Below are 23,488 nucleotides of genomic sequence, written 5' to 3'. Positions count from 1 at the left end.
TACAGACTAAGCCATTTGCAGTACATTACTTACTGCACATAATTACATATGCCAACATCAAAAAGGTTTCCACTGTCCAGGTCCTCTATCCTCGGTGTGCTTCAGCTGAACAAGCACAATGAATGTTTCACACATCGAGAGACTTGACACAAAGACACAAGCAGACAAAGACAAAAACATTCGTTTAAAGCTTCCTGCCAGGAAGGCTGTGGCCGGGGCAGCAAGGCAAAGGATCACCCCTGCTGTGAAGTCATCATTCCTCCGCCACCAATCGGAGCACCGAGACAACTTCCTTCTGCACCCTCTGGCTTGTAGAGGGAACATCTGACCACCATTAACTGTCACTGCAGTGGGCAGGCCCTCCTAAAGAGGGAACCTCATGGTGTGGGGGAGGTTTTGTTGGTGCCCCCTGCTGGTCCCTAAGAGAACTTCCTCTTCTGGATGGCCTCGGCACGCACAGCCAGGCTGCGGGCGCAGATGGTGAGCAGGACAATGAGGGTGCCCACCAGCAGGCTGACCAGAGGCCAGAGCACACAGTGCAGCAGCACGGTCTCGTCATGGGACCGCTTCCAAAGCACATCGTCAGGCCTGCAGGGGGCGACAAAGAGAGCAGCAATGGGGAAAGGTGTCACCGACTACACTGCTCCAGAAGGGACAGAAGTCCTTCAAACTCTGCTGTAGGTCCCAATCATTTTGCCAACGCTGGGTACTTAATCCTCTCTATCAAAGGGAGACAAACCTGGTGCTAGCGTGCCACAGACATTCCTGGTGTTTCGTCCACCTCATCTTATAATTGAATTATGGAATAATGTAACATTTTGGGCCCATTACTATGAAATAATTAATAAAATGAAATAATTTGCAATTATTTTACAAATAAAACATGCAAATTTTTATTTTGTACCTTACCCAAGGGTACAACAGCAGAGGCCCACCTGGGAATTAAACCAGCAACCTTTTTATTATATATTATTTTCTCTGCTCCTTAACATGACACCACACCATCTGCCATTGTTGCATACCATTGATGACACTGCATGTGGGGCATCCGGGTCCAGCAAAATCAACAAATTAAGCTATGCACTTTTCTGCACATTTTTTAATATATTATTGCAAAAATAAACTTGGGGGGGGGCACAAGCAAGGATCCTCCCCTAATCCAAAAACAAGAAGACCCTCCCTTGCATTTAAACATTATTTGCATGCCCATCGACTCCCCCAAAGTATGTATTGAGCAGTCCCTAAGAAAATAATTTTTGAACAGAGGGCCTGGACTAGGCTCAAAGCCCAATCTCCGACCTTGTGATGAAAAGACATCTTCCTGTAATGATGCCATTTTGCTACTTTGCAGAACCATCACAGTGATTGGGACAGAGACCAGAACTCTTGATCCCTAAGGCCTTAGATCGAAACGGCAACACTTTGGCAGCACTCCACAGAGGAATCCATAATGCTTCATTTAATTGCGGCCAGTCAAAACGGCGAGAAGGATTTTGGCCCATCCAAGTGATTTACTTCCGGAACAGAGTAAGGACAGGCTGGGGAGTACTGATGGACCTCTACAATTTGACAGTCGGTGGGGAGATTTTTTTTTGTAGGCTGGTGTTTTTGGGCCTGAACTTAAGAAACTCAGTAGAGGGGCAAGCTTTGATATATCAGCAGACTGCTGAAATCAGGTCAGGATAAGGGCTGTAGTTTCAAAAAGTTGGTGGCAAGGGACGTGAGTGCAGTCTTAACCACCGCTGCTGACTGCCTAAAATAAACAGTGATACAGTGTCATCTCCCCTGCATGGTGATATTGCCACCGTTCAAGGTCCCAGGGGACAGAATTCGGCGGTGTGAAGAAACAGGAAATTATGAAATGATAACAGATGCAGCCGGGAATAGTCCCCAAATCTGTACAGCTGCAGGTATTAGCGAAAGATGCTGTGATCCAGTCCCAGTGACATTGCACTTATCTGTAATTAGAGTAGCTATCTTACTGCATTACCACGCTGTGTGAGTGGACATACAGTACACAGCTGTGTTTTATGTGAATATTATAGCATAAACATTGATTCCACATTACAGAACTCTTCTGCATTATGCAGCCATTATTAATGTAGGTTCATAAAGCTGTAAAATGTCCTAGATACAGGGAAATGTCTTATCAGTCACTTAAATGGAGCACGTGTGGAGTTCCTAAGTCTTGATCTGATAAGAATAGAATATTTTCTCCACACATCAGTGTGCATTCATCATTCAAATGAAGGAAGGCCACATTATTATTTCTTGGAATAATGATGTAAAAATATCCATTTTTTCTTTGACACAATGATGAAATAGAGCAGAGATAGATCTGTCTTTTTCTGCAGATCTGAAAAGATCTCATAATGAATTGAAACTGTGACTATAAAGACCGGGCAGACGCTTATATCGAAATGAATACAGTCACTAATGAGCTTTCTTTTTTTAAACAAATTGCTTTTCGCAAGAGCATATTGACATAAACGCTGAGCTGAGTAGTCAGAGACAAATGTGTCTTATTTCAAGTGCTAAGCTCATATGGTCTGGCCTATATTCTGTTGTGAACCCTTCTGAGTAAATATTTTCATTACCAGATATAAAAGGCAAGCGGAGTGGAAAGGGACGGAGTCTGGGGAGCCCTGCTTCAGTCAGCTCTGCATCAGCACCGTGCTCCACTCGAGCTTGGAGCCTCCCGGACCCCTGCTGGAAAGTAGAACATATCCGCCCCGGCAAAAGGAGCTCTGGGGGCCCCCAGACTTTCCTGTGTTAGTTTTACTTTTAATTTAGTCTGAGTTCAGCTCAGCGGCTGGAACATTTGTACAATTAACGAATCGATCACCCCTCAGGTGCTGGATTATCTATCGTCTATCACTGTTAGTAGGGATGCTGGAGGGTTTGCGATCATGGATCTGACAATTTTATGTTGAGGTTAGATGGTACAGAGGAAAACGTTTGCAAGAACCCCTGACCTCAGGCTCATCGTGGTTATTTATGTAGGGAAATGCCAAAGGGGCATAACTACCTGGGCTGTATAGGTTTTGTCCTGCTAGCCCAGCTTGGCAGATGGCATATTTCCCATGCCAATCTGGTGACGCATTATACCGCATTGTGCTCTTGTCAGTGTCAGCTACCAGGCTATGCAGTAACACTCTATCTATACCTCATAACAATTTGACAATGCTGCTATGTCAAGAATGTTACAAGTTAACTGTGGATACTGGGGGCCGATTTCACGTGATCTTTGAGGGTGCAGGAGGCAGGTCTTTATCAATCGCTCTAACTGCAGTGGACAAAAGTCAGTTAATCAGTTTTGGAGGAGAAGGAAAATTGTTCATTGGAGTAGGTGCAGAAAGGATGTTTCAGTCAATCTTTGTGGGGTGAGGAGGAAAGTCTCTGGCATATGGGAACAGCAATAACGTCTCACTTTGTCAGGTTGGGCGCAACTGTAAAGTCTCACCTTCGCTGCTGGTTGAAGAAGCAGGTGAATGACTGAGAGCTGACCTCTTTGGTCCAGTAGTCTTGCCACCTCAGCACATTCTCTTTGTTCTTCTGGTTGTCTCTCTCGCAGGGAGGAACGTAGGAGCACTGACCCAAACAGCAGGGGACAGTATTCAGTGTTACACCAGGAAAGGAAATAATACTCTTCAATCATCCTTTAGCCTACTATCTCATCACCTTACCCTCCCCCATACACTTTAGCATGCAAAACTACCCCTTGTATTGCATACGTACCCTGAGAGTATTTAGAGTTTCACAAGTTGATATTTGGACAAAATGTGTTACTGTAAGTTTGAAAGGGAAATTAATAATAATAAAATGTTCGGTTATTCATACATAAGAGAAATATTTTACACTTTAATATAGGCATCAGTTTTTAACTTAAGATGCCACTTTTCAAGAATGTAAGCTTTTTTGTGCATAAAGGATTAAAATTTAGTAAATAATGAGCAAGGTGAGTTTTTTTTGTAAGTATACAAGTTCTCATCAACTCTTATCCTACTGCTAGCAGTAAACCCATCCTTAACCCCAGTCCTGAGCTCCCAGCAAACCCAATTCATCTGCTTCATGTAGTCACATACATGTCACAGCATGTATTTACAAATTTTTTATATTGAGAGCTAATGTCCCACACAGCAAAATTATTCGTAATGCAACAGTAGGTTATTCACAGATTTCTTATTCTCAAGAATAAGTGTAACAAAGAGTCTCAAGGCACATTGGGATATAATTAAACTATAATTCTCTATGCCTAGGCCCTAGGGCCATGCAAAAGGGTCACTGTGAAATAAAATAGTTTCTAAACATAAATTAATTATATCTGAGTTATATTCACACAAGAGAAAATAGTCAGATTCTTTAATATTTAAATACACTTTGGGTTTACAGTGAGATAATCCATGATATTAAAGTCATAGGGGCCAAGTAAAAGGGCAACAGACAGTCCTATTGGTTGACAATCATGATGACCTCTGAGGACTTGTCTCTGAAGCCATGGTTCTCAGATTCCAGTGAGTAGAGAAAAGTGAAAGTAATCCCTGTGCCCCTCCATGAAGCGAGGCCCCTCCATGGTCCCTGAGCCCACCAGGATGTCTGCTTCACCTGGGCAACAGGGTTTCCATGGCAATACACAGATAAGAGCTCTGTGGAGCAGGGTGCCAAGGTTATTAACGCCTCAGGTAATGAAGCCCAGAGAGCAGCCCCCTGTCTGTCGCCTCCACACCTCTGTCACCCACACCATCAGAGACTGAAATGGTGGCTACGATGGCGAGATCAAAGGTGTGAGACAACTAATGTCAGAATGTTCTCGTACAAATTGCAGTCTACACATACCAAGAACTATATGGGCTTTTTATTGAGAAATTTGTGATGTGAGATAAATGTGAGATAAAGTTCAGATGAAATGGTGACTTTTCCATACAGTCTAACAATATTCTTCAAGGGATAATACTGCCTCCTAAAATGACCAAAGTTTTTCACTTGAGTGACTTACTTACTGTAAGTGCACATTTAAGTTCATTTTTATTATAATTTAAATTTTTCATTTTATAGATATCCATCCAGACTTTTACTTATGACTTCAGTTTGTAGATGAAAACCAAAGTCATGCAAGACAGAAAAATCAGGTTTGGAGAGATATTAAATTTGAAAATTTGGAATTTTGGGAAAATATTAAATATTCCTATGAAATTGCTGAAATTGCTATTCTATATAGACAATATATAGATATAATATACAGAATAGCAATTTAAGTGTATGCTTGACTGAAGTGTTATTTTCACATAATCAAAACAAAGAACTTGTTCAGCATTGCACAGATACAGTTTTTGACCTACTGTGTTTCCAAAGAAAACAATGCCCATGAGAATTACAATGCTCCTCCTACTCCACAGTTGACAACACCCCCCCTCACCTTCATATGGCCCGCATTTGCCTTGCTCATGACACAGAAACACTGTGACTTCAATCCAACGTGTATTAAAAATCTGAGCATTATCTGCGAGATTACAGAGCGCATTGGGAAAAGGATTAACCACGTGCATATCTGTATGTGTGTGTGTGTGTGTTTGTGCACTGAGTGCGTGCAGGAGAGGCAAAGAAATCAAGCATTTGTGCGTGTGTGTGTGTGTGTGAGTGAGAGACAGAGACAATGTGTATAAACATTACCATGTGTGCACAAGTGAGAAAGGTGAGCACGAACAATAGTGCATGTCTCCTGTCCTCAGGAAATGGCAACCCTGTTTCCCATGATCCCCTGTGTGTGCACTCCCTTTGTGTCCCCTGCACAGATACATTTATCATAGACGGGATTAAGTGCCTTATGTCCTGTTTCATCCAATGCCACTGAAATTGAAGTAGGATTGAGCAAAGCCCCTTCGGCCGCCTTCATTCTGCTGCCACAGTCAGATCCACAAACAATCAGAAGCCATGCCACTCTCAAGCATCATACAACAATAAAAAGAAGAAGAGGATTTCTCCTTTTCCTCTTCTTTTTCTTCTTCTTCTTCTTCTTCTTCTTTTTATTATTATTATTGTTGCCGCTGTTTTGTTGTTGTTGTTAGTATTAGCATTAGCATGAAGCAAATACCATTATTCAGGGTAAGTAGGTTCAAGTGTCAGATGGACATAATTACAGTAAAAATCTAGAAAACAATAAATACTGCAACTAGAATGTTCAAATAGAAATGCAACTCACATGCAAGGAATTTAATCTGTTATGTTCATTAATATCAAGCTGTTATTTGTAAGAGTAAAAAAATCATGGATTACCAGAAAGATACATGGTCAAAGTAAATTAAAGGCATTGAACAAGCCTTAAATTAAAGTCTAATGAAAGAGTGGGGGAAAAGGTAATATTTACAGAGGTGTGCATTTAAGGCCGTTTGAGTTGTCAGAACAGTCAGTTAGCTCGACGAGGACATCAACAGTCACATCAGCTGTTGACAGCCTGCTGTCGTGTTTCTCTTTATCTCTCATCCATCTGTCAGAGCGGTGAGTCAGCCCTCTGTGCTGTGATTGGCTGAATGCTGAGACGAAAAGGCCACGGAATACAGATGAGCATCAATGGCCTTAATGTGTTGATTCTGACATCACAATGCTCGGAGACATAAATGCTCCAATCAGATATGAGGGCAGGTCAGGTGGAAGGCGATAATCCTGAAATTTTGAAATGAAATGCCACCTCCTTTGCAATCGTCCCCACAGAGTAACAAATGTCTTTTCCACTACTACAAAATGAATACATGATTAATTGAGCAAAATAACACTTGATATATTGTATACTCTTAAATCATTTTTTAAGTCAAACTTGATTCTTATTTAGTTGTCTATTGCAGCCAGTTTTTGTACAGATATTTTATTAATTTTATCCTCTCATTCTGGTTGCAAGATAGGTTTGGCTGTTTGGCTCTTTCTGTTATGGTTCGCTGTCAGTGTTTTATGATCTGACTAGTGAAGACTATTTGTTGGATTAATTACTGCATACAGAGGGGAGAATTCGATTACAAAACACACCATAGAAGATAGCTAATCTCTGTATTTTTTCTGTTTCACAGTGTCTGACTGGGGATTGATTGTCATTTCATTTAGTTTTTAAACTCCGGTGTAAAAATAGCCAGTGCTGTCACTGGAATTCTTCACTTTAATTATACAATGATTAAATGTTGGTATTCATCAGCAGATGCTCCTCTCACGTCTCTCATAATTTAGCATTACTGTTGATCAACCAGCCCTTGTCAAATATTCAGGGTAGAAATTGCATCAGTCCACATCCATCAGTATATCCCGTTAAACAAATGCGGAGTCACACTACCATCCCGGAGTCAGACTGTGATGTCACCATCCACATGCCTGTTGCATAACCTTCCATATTCCCAACATAACACAGGCAGCTCTGTCAGGCTAGAACTAAGAGTGTGCATTATCTCCATTTTTTTTTTTTCCATTCGGCTTTGCCACAGTCATTTTGGTCTTTACCCATTACATACAAATTGCTGATTTATTTCAATTAAGAATCACATTAATCATTGGTGTGCAGCCTGAAGTGGTTTTGTTCAAATTCCCCAATGTCTCAAAGGTATACAATGGCACCCTAATGTATTCCTGGCCTGTGCCAATACTGTTATTTAACAGAAGAAAGTGTGTAATTGTTTTTGTGCAAAAAAAGTAACTTTGTAAATTGTATTGCACAGAGCACAGAGCAACGGGACGTGATACATATAACTTTGTGTTATCAAATAAAACTGGGTCAAGAGAAAATGCCAGAATCATCTTAACAGACTAACAGAAAATCAAAGCCACTCCAGAAATGAGTAGTCTGGACCACAGAGCAACCCACAGAAATAAAGCCCCTCATGTTCCACTTGTCATCAATATTGATCAAATGTATGTGACAGCAGGTTGGCTGTATTGAACAGGACTTAACCAGAATCCATCCATTCATAAGATTAGTGCTGAAATAACACAGATTCCATCTCTCACATTAACAGAGGGCCATGAGGTTCAGCTTGTCTGATAAAAGCCTGTGGACAAGGAAAAATGGAAAGGAAAATGTGAAACAGTAATTATTTGCCATGGTGTGCCTCCATGTGCTTAAGTTGTCCTTGGGCATTCAGTTACTGTAGATGATACAGACCTGTTGTTGATGGTGAGCAGTAGCACAGTGGTTAGCCCTGTCCTAACAGAGAAGACATAACTGCATACCTTGGCTTAGGTGCAACTTGGATTAATAGAAACAGCCGCTGTGACGTGCCCAACATCACTGACACCTCTCAGCAAACAAATGACAATCATGTTGAATTGTCTGTGCAGTGCAGCAAAGCACAAGGACAGAGCGCTGATTCAACTTCTGCACGTGGCAGCCTGGCTGCTCTCCCATTGCCCTGTGTGAGACCAGGGGGCTCAGGTGAATGCATTACGATACCTAGCTGTACATATTATTCCCATGCATTCATCACATCAAATGCATCAAATGCTCTTCTACATAAAAGAGAAACAGATAGCCAACCTGGACTTTTGCAGATTCAAATATACTTTGAAATGGGTTCGTGAAGTGATTTAAGTTAGTGGGTTAAGTAGAGAGCAGACAATACACCTCTCTCATGGTATGATCTGTATCCTGATACCATGATTAAAACTGTAACTTGTTCAGACATAAATAATGTCTTATACATTATACATTGACCTTCCTAAAATGCATGTAATAAAATTTTTGCTTGACATCATTAGACCACATCTAAAATCACATGATACATTGCAAGCAATCCTCTCAACATCACAATCCACATTGTAATATTGTATTGTCATAATATATGATGTAACAAATCTTACATGTAACAAATGTTACATCTCCACCCAGTACTACACATAAACAAAAAAGGTCCACAAAATTTCAGATTGCCTTAATTATTGTACTTATGCATTTGAAGTACAACAACAAGAACAAACTTTCCAATTACTTGCCACCACCCGCCCAAACACAGCCACCACCACCTCTGTGGCGTCCTTTATGTTCCCTTCTGACTATGTTTGTATTGTATCCGCTCCCCAGTAAAAACAAAATCCAAATCCTTCATTATATGACAATTACCACAAATTAATTAGACAGGCCTGCTTTACATTCCAGTCCTCATTATGCTTCAGCCTGCTGCTGTCCCCCCTCCTGTGCATTTGGGAAACAGCAGCGCTTTACAGGAGCAGAGTCAATGGACTCCAGAAGCGTTGGCAGCTCTCCATTTGTCTGAGCGCAAATCCCATCACATCTCAACCACAAAGCCCTTCTCTGTTAAATCGTTTTCCATTAACAAAAAGGTTACTCTTGTCGTTTGACCAAGGAACTCGCGACAGGGTGATTATTAAGAAACACTTAGAACTACATTCACGCAACACACAACAGCTCTCATGCCTTTCTGACTGAACAGCCCTTGTTCACCATCCCTGTCAGTTTATTTCCTCCCAGTCTTTTCATTTCATTTCAACTGGTTCTGGATATTCGTCACTAGATGACTAATTCAAGGTTCAAGGTCATCTTTATTGTCCCACTATGGGGAAAATGTTTTGCAGCCAGGGTTCACATCCAACAAAATACAAAGGACAACACTGACTACAACATCAGCACACTAATCATAGTACAGTATGTAGTACAGCTAGTACAGCGAATGGAAGTTCATACCAAGATAAAAATAAATAAATAAGTATGCCGGTGTGCAAATGTACAAATGTGCAATGTGCTGGGAAAGGAAATTCGTATCAAGCACAATGTGCTAGTGTGCAAATATGCAAGAGTGCCAGTGTACATGTGGTGCAAGGAGTGCAAGCCAGAGCGCTATCTGCTATTAAGCAAATCAATTGCACTAGGGAGTCATGGAGAGACACTGTTTGTAGGACTAAGAGACGCGGAGTCTCTTAGTCCTACAAACAGTAGCCCTGAAACGCCGACCTGAGGGCAATAGCACAAACTCCCTCTGGAATGGATGGTCCTGACAATCCAATATAGCGTAAGCCCTCCTAAGGACCTGCCTGTTATAAAAAGCCTGACATGACTCCCACCTGAGATCTTACTGGCCATATTAACAAGACTTCCAAGTCTGTTCTTATTGGACAGATTTAAGTTACCAAACCATGCAATAATACAAAAGGTAAAAACAGATTCGATAAAACTTCTATAAAAGAGAGTCATCATCTCAGTATGTAAGGTCTTGTCTGTGTTTCACTGCAAATCTGTTCTTCCTGGTGTGATTTGCCCCAGATATTGATGTCATTTGAAACCGCACAAAATGCACCACGAAGATACATGCTAACAATGAAGCCCATTCAAGAATAACCAACATACAGTCCATATCAACAAAATTTTGCTATCTATTAGCTCTGTGAGCAACCCCATACACACATGCACATCCACAAAAAGCCTAACAAAGATGTATAACAGCAAAAATATTTGGCATTATAGCATCCACGTGGTAAAAAAATAAATCATCCATAAGAGCAACACTACTTCACACCACACTGACATTGAGTAAGTAAAAAAATCTGCAAGAGGAATATTCCACTATATTAGATTTAGATCAAGGTTTTAGTAATTGGCCAGGCCCTGTGTGCCCAGCAGAGAGTGCATCCAGCCTCCAGGATGCAAGGGGGTGCCTTAACAGGCGTCTTTGCAATCAGTGTCAGAGGATGGTGAGCTATCATTGCTTCAAGTCGGATATTCCACCACTTAAAGGGTTCAAGTGAGGGAAAGGGAAAAGTTTACGGTGTACAACCACTGATGGCAAGAGATACAAGATGATCAGAGGTTGCGAGACAGAGAACTAATCCACAACTGTAAGGGCTAATGATGGATTAGAAGTACAGTAGGAAGGAGCTGTGACCTTAACTGCCAGGTTGGCTGCCACCAGGGTGTTGAGTTTGATGCGAGGTGTGATCAGTAGCCAGTGGACGAAGACAAAGAGGATCACTAAGGGAAGTTAAAGACCAGCTGAGCAGCAGCATTTTGAATTTGATCCAAAAAGTATGATCTGAAGCAATCTAGTGGCAAAGGCGGGGAGGCCAGCCTGCAGGAACTTTCAATATTCCGGGCAAGATATCACAAAGGCAGGGAGCAGGGAGATAATGGGAGATGTATATATTCGTCTTACATTATTGCAGAAGAACCAACAGGTTTAACAAAAACATATCCTCTATTAAAGAGATTGTATCATCAAGAGTAATACCCATACCTTTGATGCCTGGGACGGAAACATAACAGAACTCTCCAAGATTATGGAGAGGTGGAGTCTATCTGACAGCTAGAGCAGGTGTGTCACAGTTTGCATTTAAATCAATGGCTCTGTGTGCTATGATAATTTAGTCTACACAGTAATCCTTGCACAGGAGGATGAGCCGCCAAACCCCAGGCATCAACTGCAGCTAGTGACCCAAACTTTTGGGACATAATAATGAACCTCTGTGTTTGCAAAGAACAACCATTTGGGTCCTCTGTCAGTGCTTGGTGACAGAGGTGATGTCTGGTGATTACCTCTTTATCCACTACAAACAGAAGTGCTGGTAAGAGCTTTGAGCCTCAGTTACGACCGGGGATTTAGGTGCTAGGTTCAACCTGCACTTGTACACTCTGCATCCCCACAACACTCCGCTCTGCTCAGACAAAGCCCGACATTTTCAGTCTGCTGTTTGCCCTCCACAGTGTCACACCTCGCGCTCCGCATCATTCTCCGACCTCTGGCAGCCAGCGGAAAAGGCGGCGTAGCGATGCATCACCTCGCTAAACCTCAGAGCCAAAGCCATTATCATTCCTCTGCACTCTGACAGGATCTCTGATAAAGCGCTTCCTGTGCCCGATAAAGCCTCTCCCTCAGCATAACCTTTAAAACCTCGGAACATACGTGAGTGATAATGTTCTTTTCCTCATGCGGCAGCCAAGGTTGGTGGCGGCAGACTCACATAGGGGTGCAAAGGAAGAAATATGGGCGTGTCACTCCATTAACGTGCGCCATTTTCTTTCAGAACGGAATCCTCACGTTAACTCGGAGATTGACATCCCTCCCAAAGCCATTTATATTAAGTAGTAAGCCAGTTCTATCACACACCAGGATTTATACTTTATACTGCGACTCTGCTGTATTAAAGTGCTTGACGACGGGCATTTTTCATGAATGTAATTGATTCGCTTTCAGTGCAGCCTGATCTCAAGGAGGGTCTTCAGCGATGAGACGAGACTGAAGGGCCGTGTGGATGAGGAAAACAGTGCCTCTCCATTATCGTTTCAGGAAACGCATTATCACTTCCCTTTCAACAGCTTGAATAACTGCCTTTGTCAAGAGTACATCTGCTGAAGTGGCCAAAAAGTACTCCTAAGTATATGATGCCGGACTTGAGAAATTAACAGCAGCCGCACTTACTCAAGATGACCCTACAAAACTCTTAGGGTGCATGCTGTAAAAGATCAGATCGTATTATACAACCACAGGGTATAAACTAATAGAAAATAAAAGTGACTTATGAGGTAGAGAGAGATAAGGAACAAGCTCCCTCCCTGTGGCAAAGATCGAACCCAATCACAGCAATGAGAGAGCCCTCGTAAAACCACACGAATGGTTTTCCTCTCAAGGCTATTAAATGGGCTTTCAAGGAAAGTACCCTCAGAATGGTATTTGGGCAGACTTGTGCACAAGGTACATCAGTGCATAATGGAAGATTGTATTATTAACTTCTTTATGCTTTTATATATCCTTGGGCTAGTATTGCAAGCAATGGTCCAAACTCATACCATTCCATGGCAGTTGAGTTTTGTTATTCCACAGAAAACTGAATTCAGTAAAAATATATTCAGAAATAAGGAATGGACTTGGCCTGTAATGAAACTGTCACGACAAGAAGCATCTAAACATTGTAAAATGTTTTATAGAATTGGTGTAATCATCAATTATCTTTGAAAACAAACTCTCTACAATGCTGCTACCTTGCATTCATGCATGCAGGGCCAAGGAGGTGATTACATTACATTTATTTGCTTAGCAGATTTCACAGGGCTTGCATTTGTGCATATGGTCTATAACACGTATGTGTGTATAACACTGGTGCATAGTCGCTGAAGCAGTTCGGGTAAAGTGCCTTGCTTGAGGGTAAACTCAACTTGGGGCTTGAATCTGCCAACATGCGGTCCCAAGTTCCTAAATACCATTCCACACATTCCACACTGTATCAGACACTTCATCCGTGGCTGTCTCTCGCACTCTCCCCACTTCTTCACTATAACTTCAACACTGACCCTCTGTCAGCATCAAGGGGCAAGTTTGAAAGAAGTTCTTCAGGCATATACATGTCAAAAAAACAGCATATTTTCACCACTGCACTGCTATTTTTCCTGCATTATTACATTATGGTCAATGGCTCACAAGGATGAGATCCTGGTCCTGGGCAACAACCCTCTAGTCTCTTTGTAACTTTTGTGAACATCTGTGTGTGTGGTTCACAAACACCAGCATATCCTCTCTCTCAACCCTGAGATTTCTGAGGGTTTCTGTCAGTACCAACCAGAAGGAAATCCCACCCAGAACATTTTCAAAACATGACCTCTGATAAAGGCTCCTACTTCCAGGAATATTTAGCATTTTAGTCCTAATAACAATCTGTTTTTCATTCCTGGTGAAACATAAGCAGCTTATCACCAAAGACTGTTAAAAGACATTATAAAACTATGTCAATGCTGCACAGCAACTGCATATGTGTCCACTCTCCTAACATTGTTTTAAAAGCAAACTGGTATACAGCTTGTCTTCCAAGATACCTTGGGGTCCAGTTTCTGCTTGTGTCAGAAAAAAAGCCTGTGATGAGGGGACCACAAATATGAAACAACTCCAATTAATGTGCACTGTTCAATCTCAACAATGTGAATGTCACCCTTGTGAAAGGGATGATGAATGAATTTCCCCATAATTTTATCATTCGTGGATATTAATCCCATTCACACACAACTTCCTTTGACACAAACAGGCCGGATGTTTTGGTAAAGAAAGGCCATCTATTGAGGAGAATGATACGATACAGAGCACACATCTTTCATAGAAATTTGGTGACACTTCAACAAAACTTGATTAGAAATTTAAAAAAGAAAATGTTTTGGAGTAGAAGGGGAGGGAAAACTGTCTACTCTATTTTGCAAGTTGAGTATGAAGGATTTACTGGTCCATGAAAAAGTTTAATAGTTATGGCAGGGAATAAAATTTAATGAGAAACTGAGTGAAGTATGCTGTATTACCTGAACTAAAGGAATCTTTTGACATTGAAGTCTAAAACTCCTCATCAAACTTCAGCATGTCTGATTTAATTAATTATAACATTTAACTATGGAAAACTAGTGTAATTTTCAATTGGTTCTTTAAAGCTGTGTCACATAGTTTATGCCTTCACTCTGCTATGCTTTCAAGCCTATTTCTGAGAGCGTATAAAAACACCTTCAGCAAGACAGCAGAGTGAACTGTGCCTGTTCCAAAACAAAATGGTAATTTAAAAATGCCAATAGAAGCATGAGATTCTGCAAACCCCTACAGGCTGTGAACCCAAGTCACTAACATCAGAACAGCATAACTTTAAGATCACAGGGCCATAGACAGAGGGACCAGGAGAGATCAAACGAAGCAGAGCAAATGGAACAATATCCTGCAAACACAGCCCCACAGAAACCATGCTTGAATGACCGTGTGCCACTAAACATCATACTGTCACTTTGCTCACTGGCCTTATTGATGGAGTCTGGCCTGAAAGCTGAAGGTTATGGATTTCAATTCCTACCTGAGTCATACCAGACATTAAAAAAAAATCAAATCAACCACTTAAAATGCTTGTAACTCACCATTACTGAGATGGACACGTGGCTGTGGTGTTCCAACCAGCATTTTACAGAGATAAAGTAACAGAAGTTGACTGCCGTTTAACACGTTTGATATTTGTTGAGATTGCTGTGGCCTCTGTGTGGCATGAAAGGGATAGAAATACAAAGCAGTTTGCCAGTCTGACCAGCAGCTGAGAGCTGCCTGACTCCTGCGAGCTGACAAGTAGCATCTGAAGCACCACAAAATCAATAAGCAGTTAAAATTGAGTATGGGTGAGATACAGCACCTTCTGTGCACAGTTATTAGGGGGTCATCAACAACACACCATACAAATTTTATAGGTATAGCAGCTAAACAGGGACACCCCCCCCCCCCCCCCCTTCACAGAGGCAGAATATTAGATATTACATTAGATATTCACTGAGCTTATAGAAACATTTATGAAGGCAACAACACAGAATTTTTGTTGGAGAATTAATGCCCAAATGCCCTTTGGTGGTCAGGAATAAAAAAGTACTGGCAAATTTGTCACCAGATTATTTTTACTGTGTTTATTAAGTAAGTATTCCCCCACCTCACCGCACCCCCATTAAATAAATATTTACATTTATTGGTCAAAGAGTGTGCCATATCAGTGTGTTACTCTGTTGACACAGCAATGTTTAACTAAACGCTGTTCATTCACAGATGCCGTTGGGTCTGTTTCATCAATAACCAAACAACATGGACTGGTAGGATAGTGTGATTCAGCAGAGACAACCTCCCAAAACTCCCCTCAGAATGAACCAGAACGATTGCAGTCAAGAGACATAGAGCTCATTAAAGTCCAACAGTTTGGAGCCTCATTTAAAATTTTAACAAACTAACAGACACGGTCAACCAGCTTGTGAAATCACTCTACACAAATCGTTCATTTAATCATGGCGCATGGGAAAAATGATGCATGGAGTAACTGTGTTAAGTGATATTTAGCATTATTAATCAAAATTATAGTATGACTTTTTAATGATCTTGTCCCTTAATTAAAAGATGTTAATATATAAGCTGCCTAAGTCGAACATGAGGGATCATTTATTAGCGACACCACTTAGTTTAAGTGTGGCAGAACAAATCACCTAAACCATCTTTTTATTTTCAGTGATACATACACAGCAATGATATACTGAACAAGTGCTTGCAAGTTCTTATTTTAGCCACTTGACCACTGCTGTTAGCTTTAAAAACATCAGTCCGTGAAGCCTTGCTCTACTTTCCGTTTGTATTTCTCTTCAAGATGAACAGACTGAGCAATCTAATTCAGACTGAGGCATTTTTTTTTTTTTATTTTATTTTAAAAAGGAGGATATGAAAGAGCAGGGGGGCAGAAATATTATCTTATGAAGACAACTGTGAAAGGGAATGTGTTTGCTTCTCTCAATAATTCCTCTTAAAAAGATGACATCACTGCAATTGTCACCGAGCTGCTCCTCTCTGTATGATTTCCACAAATGTCTCTCTGCTTATGGCTGCGGTCAGATGTAATGATGTTCAGTGTGCAAACAGCAACACGGCTCAACATCTGTTCTTCCTGTCACACTCACGTCTTCTGAAATGAGCTTTTTGGTTATTACTGAATACTCAATTAAAATGAACGCATGGCCCCAAAACCCCATGGGCTGGCCCAATGGCTGGCTCAAAGGAGCAATGTTTTGCATACCATCCATATGAACTGTTCACTCTAAACAGAGAACAGCCGAGAACAGGCATTTGGTATGGGTTTGAAAAAATGTGGGCTTATGAGTTTAGTTCCTGGTAAAGATTTAGTCTTCCAGATGTGCAAATGAGAACAAAAGCTTTCATCTTTTTTTTGGCCAGCAAAAATATTTTCTTAATTCCAAAAAGCACTGAAATATAAAATCAAAAATCCATGCCTTCAATGTGAAAAAGAGCCCAAGGTGTTTGTACTGCTCCTCCACTCTTGATCCCAAGGCCCCCTCTCCTCTAGAACCTTTTTGAGAGGCTGCAAGTATTCATATGCCACACATTTTTAAGTGGCTCCCATGCCACCTCTTTTGTTCTCTATGCAAGTCCACCTTGCCTGTAACTGAAGGATGGTACTGATGAGACAGGGAAAAAAACTGAAATAGTGCTTAAGAACAATCAAGGTTCCAATTAGAAAAGAAAAAAAAATTACTCCCCCAAAATAATTTTGACAAATGAGAAAAAAAAGTTTAAATCCCAATAAGATCTTCATCAGGAGTCAAAACTGACATCTTTTATTGCTAAAAAACATTTGACTAAAGTACATTTTTGAGGGAGTGTACTATTGATTTAATAACAATTGTCTTCTCTCAGTCCAGCACCGAATTTTAAACAGACAGCGTATGTTCTTTGATCGCCCATTACTTGTAACCATTGCCTGGCTGGATTTCAGTATCATCCAATGGCACCAAGGTTGTGGTACCGCCTACATCCTAAAGGGGGTTTGCTGTTGAAAATCAAATGCCCAGAGACTTCTCTACCCCCATCCCGAACATAAGTATTCAGTTTCATAATGGTAGTACTTTAGAATGCTGATATTACTACAAGCCAACAAATGGAACCATACACAAACATGGCTGGAGAGATAATTTCCTTGATGAGGATCTAATATACATCTGAAGAAGTGAAGAGCATTCCAATTCTCATTAACCGATGCCTTAATAAACAAGAACTTGCATCTGAACTACATCATTTCTATTTGTTTTATTCACTAAAATAGTTCCAAACAAGACTCCTAAATATTTAATTGTATTTCCAAATTTTAATTGTATATATTATTTCAAAATATTATTCTATATATCTTCTTGCATGGTTTAAAATGTAATTAAAATTGTCATTAATTTATATATAAATGGGTGTAGACAAAATAATGGAAAACACTCAAGAATATTTGAATATTTGTTAATTAATAAGTAGTTTGGCTGCCCTTTGTCTTCAGAAGAGGTTAGATTCTTCTTGGAATGCTTTTATAAAATTTTGAACTGTGTCAAGTGGGATATTCAGTCATTCTTCAAGAAGGAAAACTTCCAGTGCTGAAAGATGAAGGAGGTACTACTCTACTCAGTACTCTGTTATAAAACTTCATATTTACAGTATATATAAAGGGGTGTGTGTGTGTGCATGCGTGCGTGCGTGCGTGTGTCCAAACATACATTATGCATCTTTGTCAGCTGTGAACCAGCTCTGATCCCAGCATCACCTCACCTTATTCCAATCCTGTATATACACACCTTGCTGTCTCTGACATCTGCTACCCCCTCAGAAGAGCTTTGCTTGTTTTTGCGTCTCAGTGATGAGGGGAATGTGACACAAGAGAGGTGAGCCCTGCTCCTTCATGAATGGCAAATGCGCATGGGATGAGACTGGCGCGCTGTAATGTAGGCCACCGTCTGGGCGGAGTAAACCCCGGGTATTAAACAGGACACCGCGTGGATCCTTGAGGAAATCAACCCTGAGGAAAGCTGCTTGGTTGGCTGTGCCAAGCATGTACAAGTGTGCCTTGTAAGAGCCGCTGACCTGTGTGTGTGACTTGTTTTGCATGGGCTTCATTTCCTAGTTGACCTTGAGGTTTGAAAGAGAGAAAGAGAGAACAAAAGAGAAAAAGATGGAGGAAAAAAAGACGAAGGCCCATGACCCCAGACCCAGCTGTCAGATAATGTCACGGCACATGATGTCCATGGGCTCACAGGCTCATTAAGCAGTTGCTTAATCAAGTCATTAGCTCCACGTCTTCCAGGAGCCTGAGCTTTCATTACTGGCCGTTTCTGAAAGGTCAGTGTTCCCTTAAGAACCACATACCGATGAGATGCCGTAAGACATGTGCACATTGCTCTAACTATTACTCGGAGGTAACCTGAGTGGACAGCCCCTGCAATGCTAACAACATGTCCTCACAGGCCAGCCAGGGGTGCTCTTCAAAATAAATTCACGAGTAATTCAGATAATTGTGCGGTCAAGATAATCGGCTAATCTCTGGGGCAGGGATTGCTACTCATCTGCTAATGTGTGGCTCTCTCTGTAGACCCAAGGATAGATAGAGACTGGGATTTAGCTGTAGGTAGACTGGCAACCAGGTGATTGTGGGTTTAAATCCCTAGTGACATCTGCTGTTTTACCCTTGAGCAAAGCAGTTTCTCCCAGTTTAAAAAAACCAAAGATCACATAATATGGAAATATAAAAGGTGTACTGTCAGGTCAGCAATTTGTTCCAGGCAAGGACATCTCATATGAAATAAACTATGTAAATTAAATTGTAAATTCATAGGGTACAAGTTTACACGGGCACACTTTTTATTTCAAGTAGTAATAATAACATACTTCCCTGGGCTTGGAGTTAAAGTCAGGAATATACAATAAGGGGTCCAGGTCTGTTTTGATGTGCAGTTCTGGCACCAATGATTTGGACAGGATGTTTCAACCTATCAGGACCCAGCGTCCTTAATCCATGTCTTCATCACTCTCATGAAAACCCTGACGCAGCACACTTAAAATGAAGTCACCCGCCTGGGTTGATATCATCAGTAGCCAATACCTAATGGTTATTTCAAGCCAAAGAGGGATGAGTTGTAGAGTTGGACAAAATAATTTGGAAAATGAGATGAGATAATGTAAGCACAGAGACTGCCAGGAAAACCCACAACTCTGTGACTGTACAGAACAAGCTCTAGCAAAGAGGGCTTGTGTCTAATACAAGCACTATCAGCTTTAAAACTCTGGCTACCCAAACACTAACGTGCAGAGCGCAGGTGAGCACCACGATTACCCAGGTGAGTGATAACCCCATTTTTTTTTTCAAGAATAGTTCTTTAGACATGAGGTACAGTCTGGACCATTTTGCAATCCAGCTTTGCAACTGACCCCTATGTGTGTCAAAATCTTGGCACACAGACCTAGAGAATTCATTTGACTTCTTATTGAACTTGTTCTTTTTTGGTCAGCTTTTCAAGACACCCACTTTATACACCAAAGAGACCATGCCATATTTGGTCTTGGTTTGTAAATGGTACTGCATAAACAAGATCATAGTTAGATAATGGTGTGTCAGCTTGGGGAGAAGTCAGACTTTGGAGTCTCGTTTATTCTTTGTCTTCTCTAGACTCCCGATGGTAGACTGAACTGAACACCAGCTGAATCTTCTTACCTGTTATTGTCTCCCAATAACTCTCATATCATTACCTCTGCTCTTTCTTCCCTTGTATGTGTGTTTAATCTAATCTCTAAAAAACATGTTTTGATCATGGATCTTTATAATAATCACCATTATTTACTTCTGTTGCAATTATTGTTCACTAGTTTGAATTTAATCTGAACTGTCATAATTTCTTGCATTTCTACTTTTCATGACTAGGTAAAGCAGAACAATTTTCAAATGTGCTTGAAAATATTCTTCATATTTGCATTTGATAATTTATTTGCATCTGCAAAGCATATAAATTGTATTGTAATAATGACACATATTGGAAGCCACACTGGATAAACTGGCAAATATCAATGTACAGTAAAGTGGAACCATGAACTCAGGCAGTGAGTTTGAGGCTGAATCCCTTGGTGAGATGCTGCTGTTCTAACCCTATGACCACTTTAGTAGCAATCCAGCTCTCAGCTAACCTGCAGGCTTATTATTTCATTACTGTAATGTTGTATCAATGTTGTGAATGTTGAACTGTTGAAAAGCTATGCATAAGCAATGTAATTGGAAATGATCAAGGACAGGGACATCTGACATAGCAAATACTGTCACGAAACGAGGCAATCACTAATATCAATCAATAACTCTCAGCACATTTTAATGCGCTTTAGAATGTTACTATAGACACCAAGTGAAAACAGAAACTGTTAAGAAGCATGGGTAGAATTATGTTACCATGGTGCTCCAAGGTAACAGTTTCTTTATGTACAGACATTTAATCAGTTTTGGTGCTGAACCAACATGTATTTTTTTAATCCATGAGTGGCTGAGGTACAGAATCAATAGAAATTAAGGGGTTTCTTTCCATTCAAAAATTATGTCCCAATTCCTACAGTAAATGTTCTTTATTAATTTTACTGACTGAGAATCTTACAATGCTGTGTTAAATATAACAAATCAGTAAGACTCTAAAAATTTTTCCTCAGAGTTAAGAACAATGCATCACGGTGCTCAGGTGAATCTGCTCCTGACGGTTAACAACAACCTGTACGTGTTATTAGCACACAAAACCAAAGCCTCTGGCATTATGCTCATCTACTAATGTGTTAAATATTGTTATGAGTTCGTAAAAATTGATAATAAATGAATAATAAAAGAGTCTTGTTTCAATTCATGATAATTCATTACCTTTTGAAGGGAGAACAGCTTATAACAATGTTGAAGAGGTAATAAAGTGTTCATATAAGGACTAAGCTGGATACAAAGATGCTCATACTAGGACACTGGTGTGACGATGCTTTGACTCAATAAAATTCAGACTTGTAAGACTGACCATGAGCATCTCAGCATATTTCTCATGCTTGTGAGTCTTTACATTTGTTTCCCCATTGAGGATACACAGGTTTTTCATCATGAAAATTCTGATGTATTGTTTGTTAACTGAAAAATTGAAGTAATGGATCTAAATCACAAAACACATTTCCCCCCGGGTCTCAAAATCACAAGCCTATAGTCTCAAGTCAAATTTCCCTAACCACCACAATACTGTTCTTACACTGTACACCAAGGATTGATTGCAATGACAATGGTGTGAAGTTGCTTCAATTCATTAAAAATCGAGGATGTGCGATTGTACATCACCACCTAAGCATGGTTCCAGTGGCTGTAGTTCTCTTACAGAAGCTGACATAATTTGCCACAAACAAACACTATGCAGATGTGTCGCCTTTTATGCAAAGTATGAAATCTCTCCAGTCCTTTTGTGAGAGAAAAAAAAAACAGTTCTTGCCAAAATACCAAGTTATCTACTTTTATAGTGGAGGAACTTCACAGGTGTTAAAGTCTCAAGAGAGTTTTATTTAATTAGCATGACCAATGATACAGTGTCTCTTGTACACATATAAGCAACAGCCTGCAGATAAATGCTAAATTCAGATACATAGTTGTTGAGACTAAGTAAAACCGCTACTTTCACAGCAGCTGGAATAGTACACTGAAGATCAGCTCTCAGCAGGATGTAATACGCAGCTTTGACTAAATTGTGATGTTGACCTCAGAAAAAATGTCTTCATTCATAAATGATGCAAGTAGATCTTTAAAGATGATATTACTGCTCTTACTCCTTCTACTAGTACTTCTACTACCAAAACTACTATGATGAAGAAAGACACTATTGAGCCACTGCCTGGACATTGCAAAAAGTCCCCTAAACTTTCAAAAAGACAGGTTAATGAGCAATGGTTAGATTTGCTTTGTAATAATTGATAAAAAAAAAAAAATAAACACATAAGTACAGTTCTGCTTGTTTGATGTACTGTAATTATTTATCAGTTATAAATATTTAATAAAGAACTTAAACACGCGTATTACGATCCCGGAGTCGGAGTTAACATGTAGCCTACCTTGGGGTTCAGCACCAACTGCTGTTCGTCGTAATGTAGCAACGCCACGGAGTTGGACTCCGAGTTATTGACAAATATCTGCAGACACGGGTACAACGATGTGCCTTTGCAGTCCGCCCCGCACGTGAAGACGCACTCGAACATCTCCTCCACTCGCTGCACGGAGATCACGGTGCAGTTGGCCGGCTTGCTCTGCATGTTCTGCAGCGTGGGGTTCAGCCAGCAGAAGCCGAGTATAAAGAGCGACACGATGCCACAGACGATGAGGAATAGACCGAGTCGGATGCTTTTGTCCTCTGCCTCCGAATACTCGTAAGACACTCTTATCTTCGCCATTAGCCCTCGTCCGCGCAGCGACCAAGAGCATTAACACCACCTGAAATGGGATGGAGAGGACGCGGGGGGTCTCGGTTGACCCCCGGCGCTGTTCACCACCACGCAGGAGTAGTAGCTTCCATCAAAACTTCCCTCGTAGTCAGGAGCTCCCGATGTGCGCCTTTGTGGTTTATTGTGTACGGAAGGATTGGCGAAGGCGGCTGTTTTGCAGTCCTCCTTCTTGTTTACGCGCGTGGTTTTCCCCCGGATTTCTGTTTCAGCAGCCCCCGCAGATTCGGAATTTGTTGAAAGGCTGTATGTTACATCTGGGATTAGATAAGCTTCTTATGCAGAAATAGCACAGGGTTATGCAGAAATACGGCTCTTGACTGGCGGTCAGCTGATGTGCAGCGGTTACTATGTCCATCACCGCTGCAATCGTGCTCCTGGCGGAAAAAGAGCGTTCCTCGGTGGTTGCGTTTAGCTATAGCTCTGAGCTCGGTTGACACAAGGCCGTCGGTATTTAAAAAGTTCGAAAAGTGAGCGCAGCAGGAATCGGTGAATAAATTGAACGTTCACAGCTGAATCAGCAAGATTTCGTTTAAGGCGTTTAGCATTTCCTTTCGAGTGGAGGGGCTGTCACTGCTTGGTGCTGACCATTTGGCACGTATCTCCCGACAGATTGTAATGTCAGTTCGTTGGCAGGGTACTTAAGTTGCGTTTGGCACACGAAATGATAACGATTACGGCTCGGACTCAGAAAGCAATGCAGTATTATGCATTGTAAGAAT

The 23,488-nt window shown here is 40.9% G+C and overlaps 1 protein-coding gene across 1 annotated transcript; it reads right to left on the bottom strand.

The window, feature by feature from the left end:
• Window positions 1-218: 218 nt before the first annotated feature.
• LOC118770710 (calcium-activated potassium channel subunit beta-4-like) lies at window positions 219-22,718 on the bottom strand. Its single transcript, XM_036518478.1, has 3 exons — window positions 22,383-22,718; window positions 3,464-3,591; window positions 219-588 (listed from the first exon to the last, which is right to left on the bottom strand). Exons 1-3 carry the CDS (start codon window positions 22,716-22,718, stop codon window positions 420-422), a joined length of 633 nt encoding a protein of 210 aa, XP_036374371.1. The 3' UTR covers window positions 219-419.
• Between the last annotated feature and the right edge of the window lie 770 nt (window positions 22,719-23,488).

The sequence above is a fragment of the Megalops cyprinoides genome, chromosome 23, assembly GCF_013368585.1.
Source record: "Megalops cyprinoides isolate fMegCyp1 chromosome 23, fMegCyp1.pri, whole genome shotgun sequence".
NCBI lineage: Eukaryota > Metazoa > Chordata > Actinopteri > Elopiformes > Megalopidae > Megalops > Megalops cyprinoides.
Note: the sequence above shows the minus strand (reverse complement) of the source record. Positions and strands in the feature narration are given on the sequence as shown.

Coding starts and splice junctions, on each gene's coding strand:
- LOC118770710 (XM_036518478.1), bottom strand. CDS start 22,718: ATGGCGAAGATAAGAGTGTCTTACGAGTATTCGGAGGCAGAGGACAAA. Junction 3,592..22,382: donor AGTTGGTGCTGAACCCCAAG/GTAGGCTACATG, acceptor TGTTTGGGTCAG/TGCTCCTACGTTCCTCCCTG. Junction 589..3,463: donor TTCTTCAACCAGCAGCGAAG/GTGAGACTTTAC, acceptor CGCCCCCTGCAG/GCCTGACGATGTGCTTTGGA.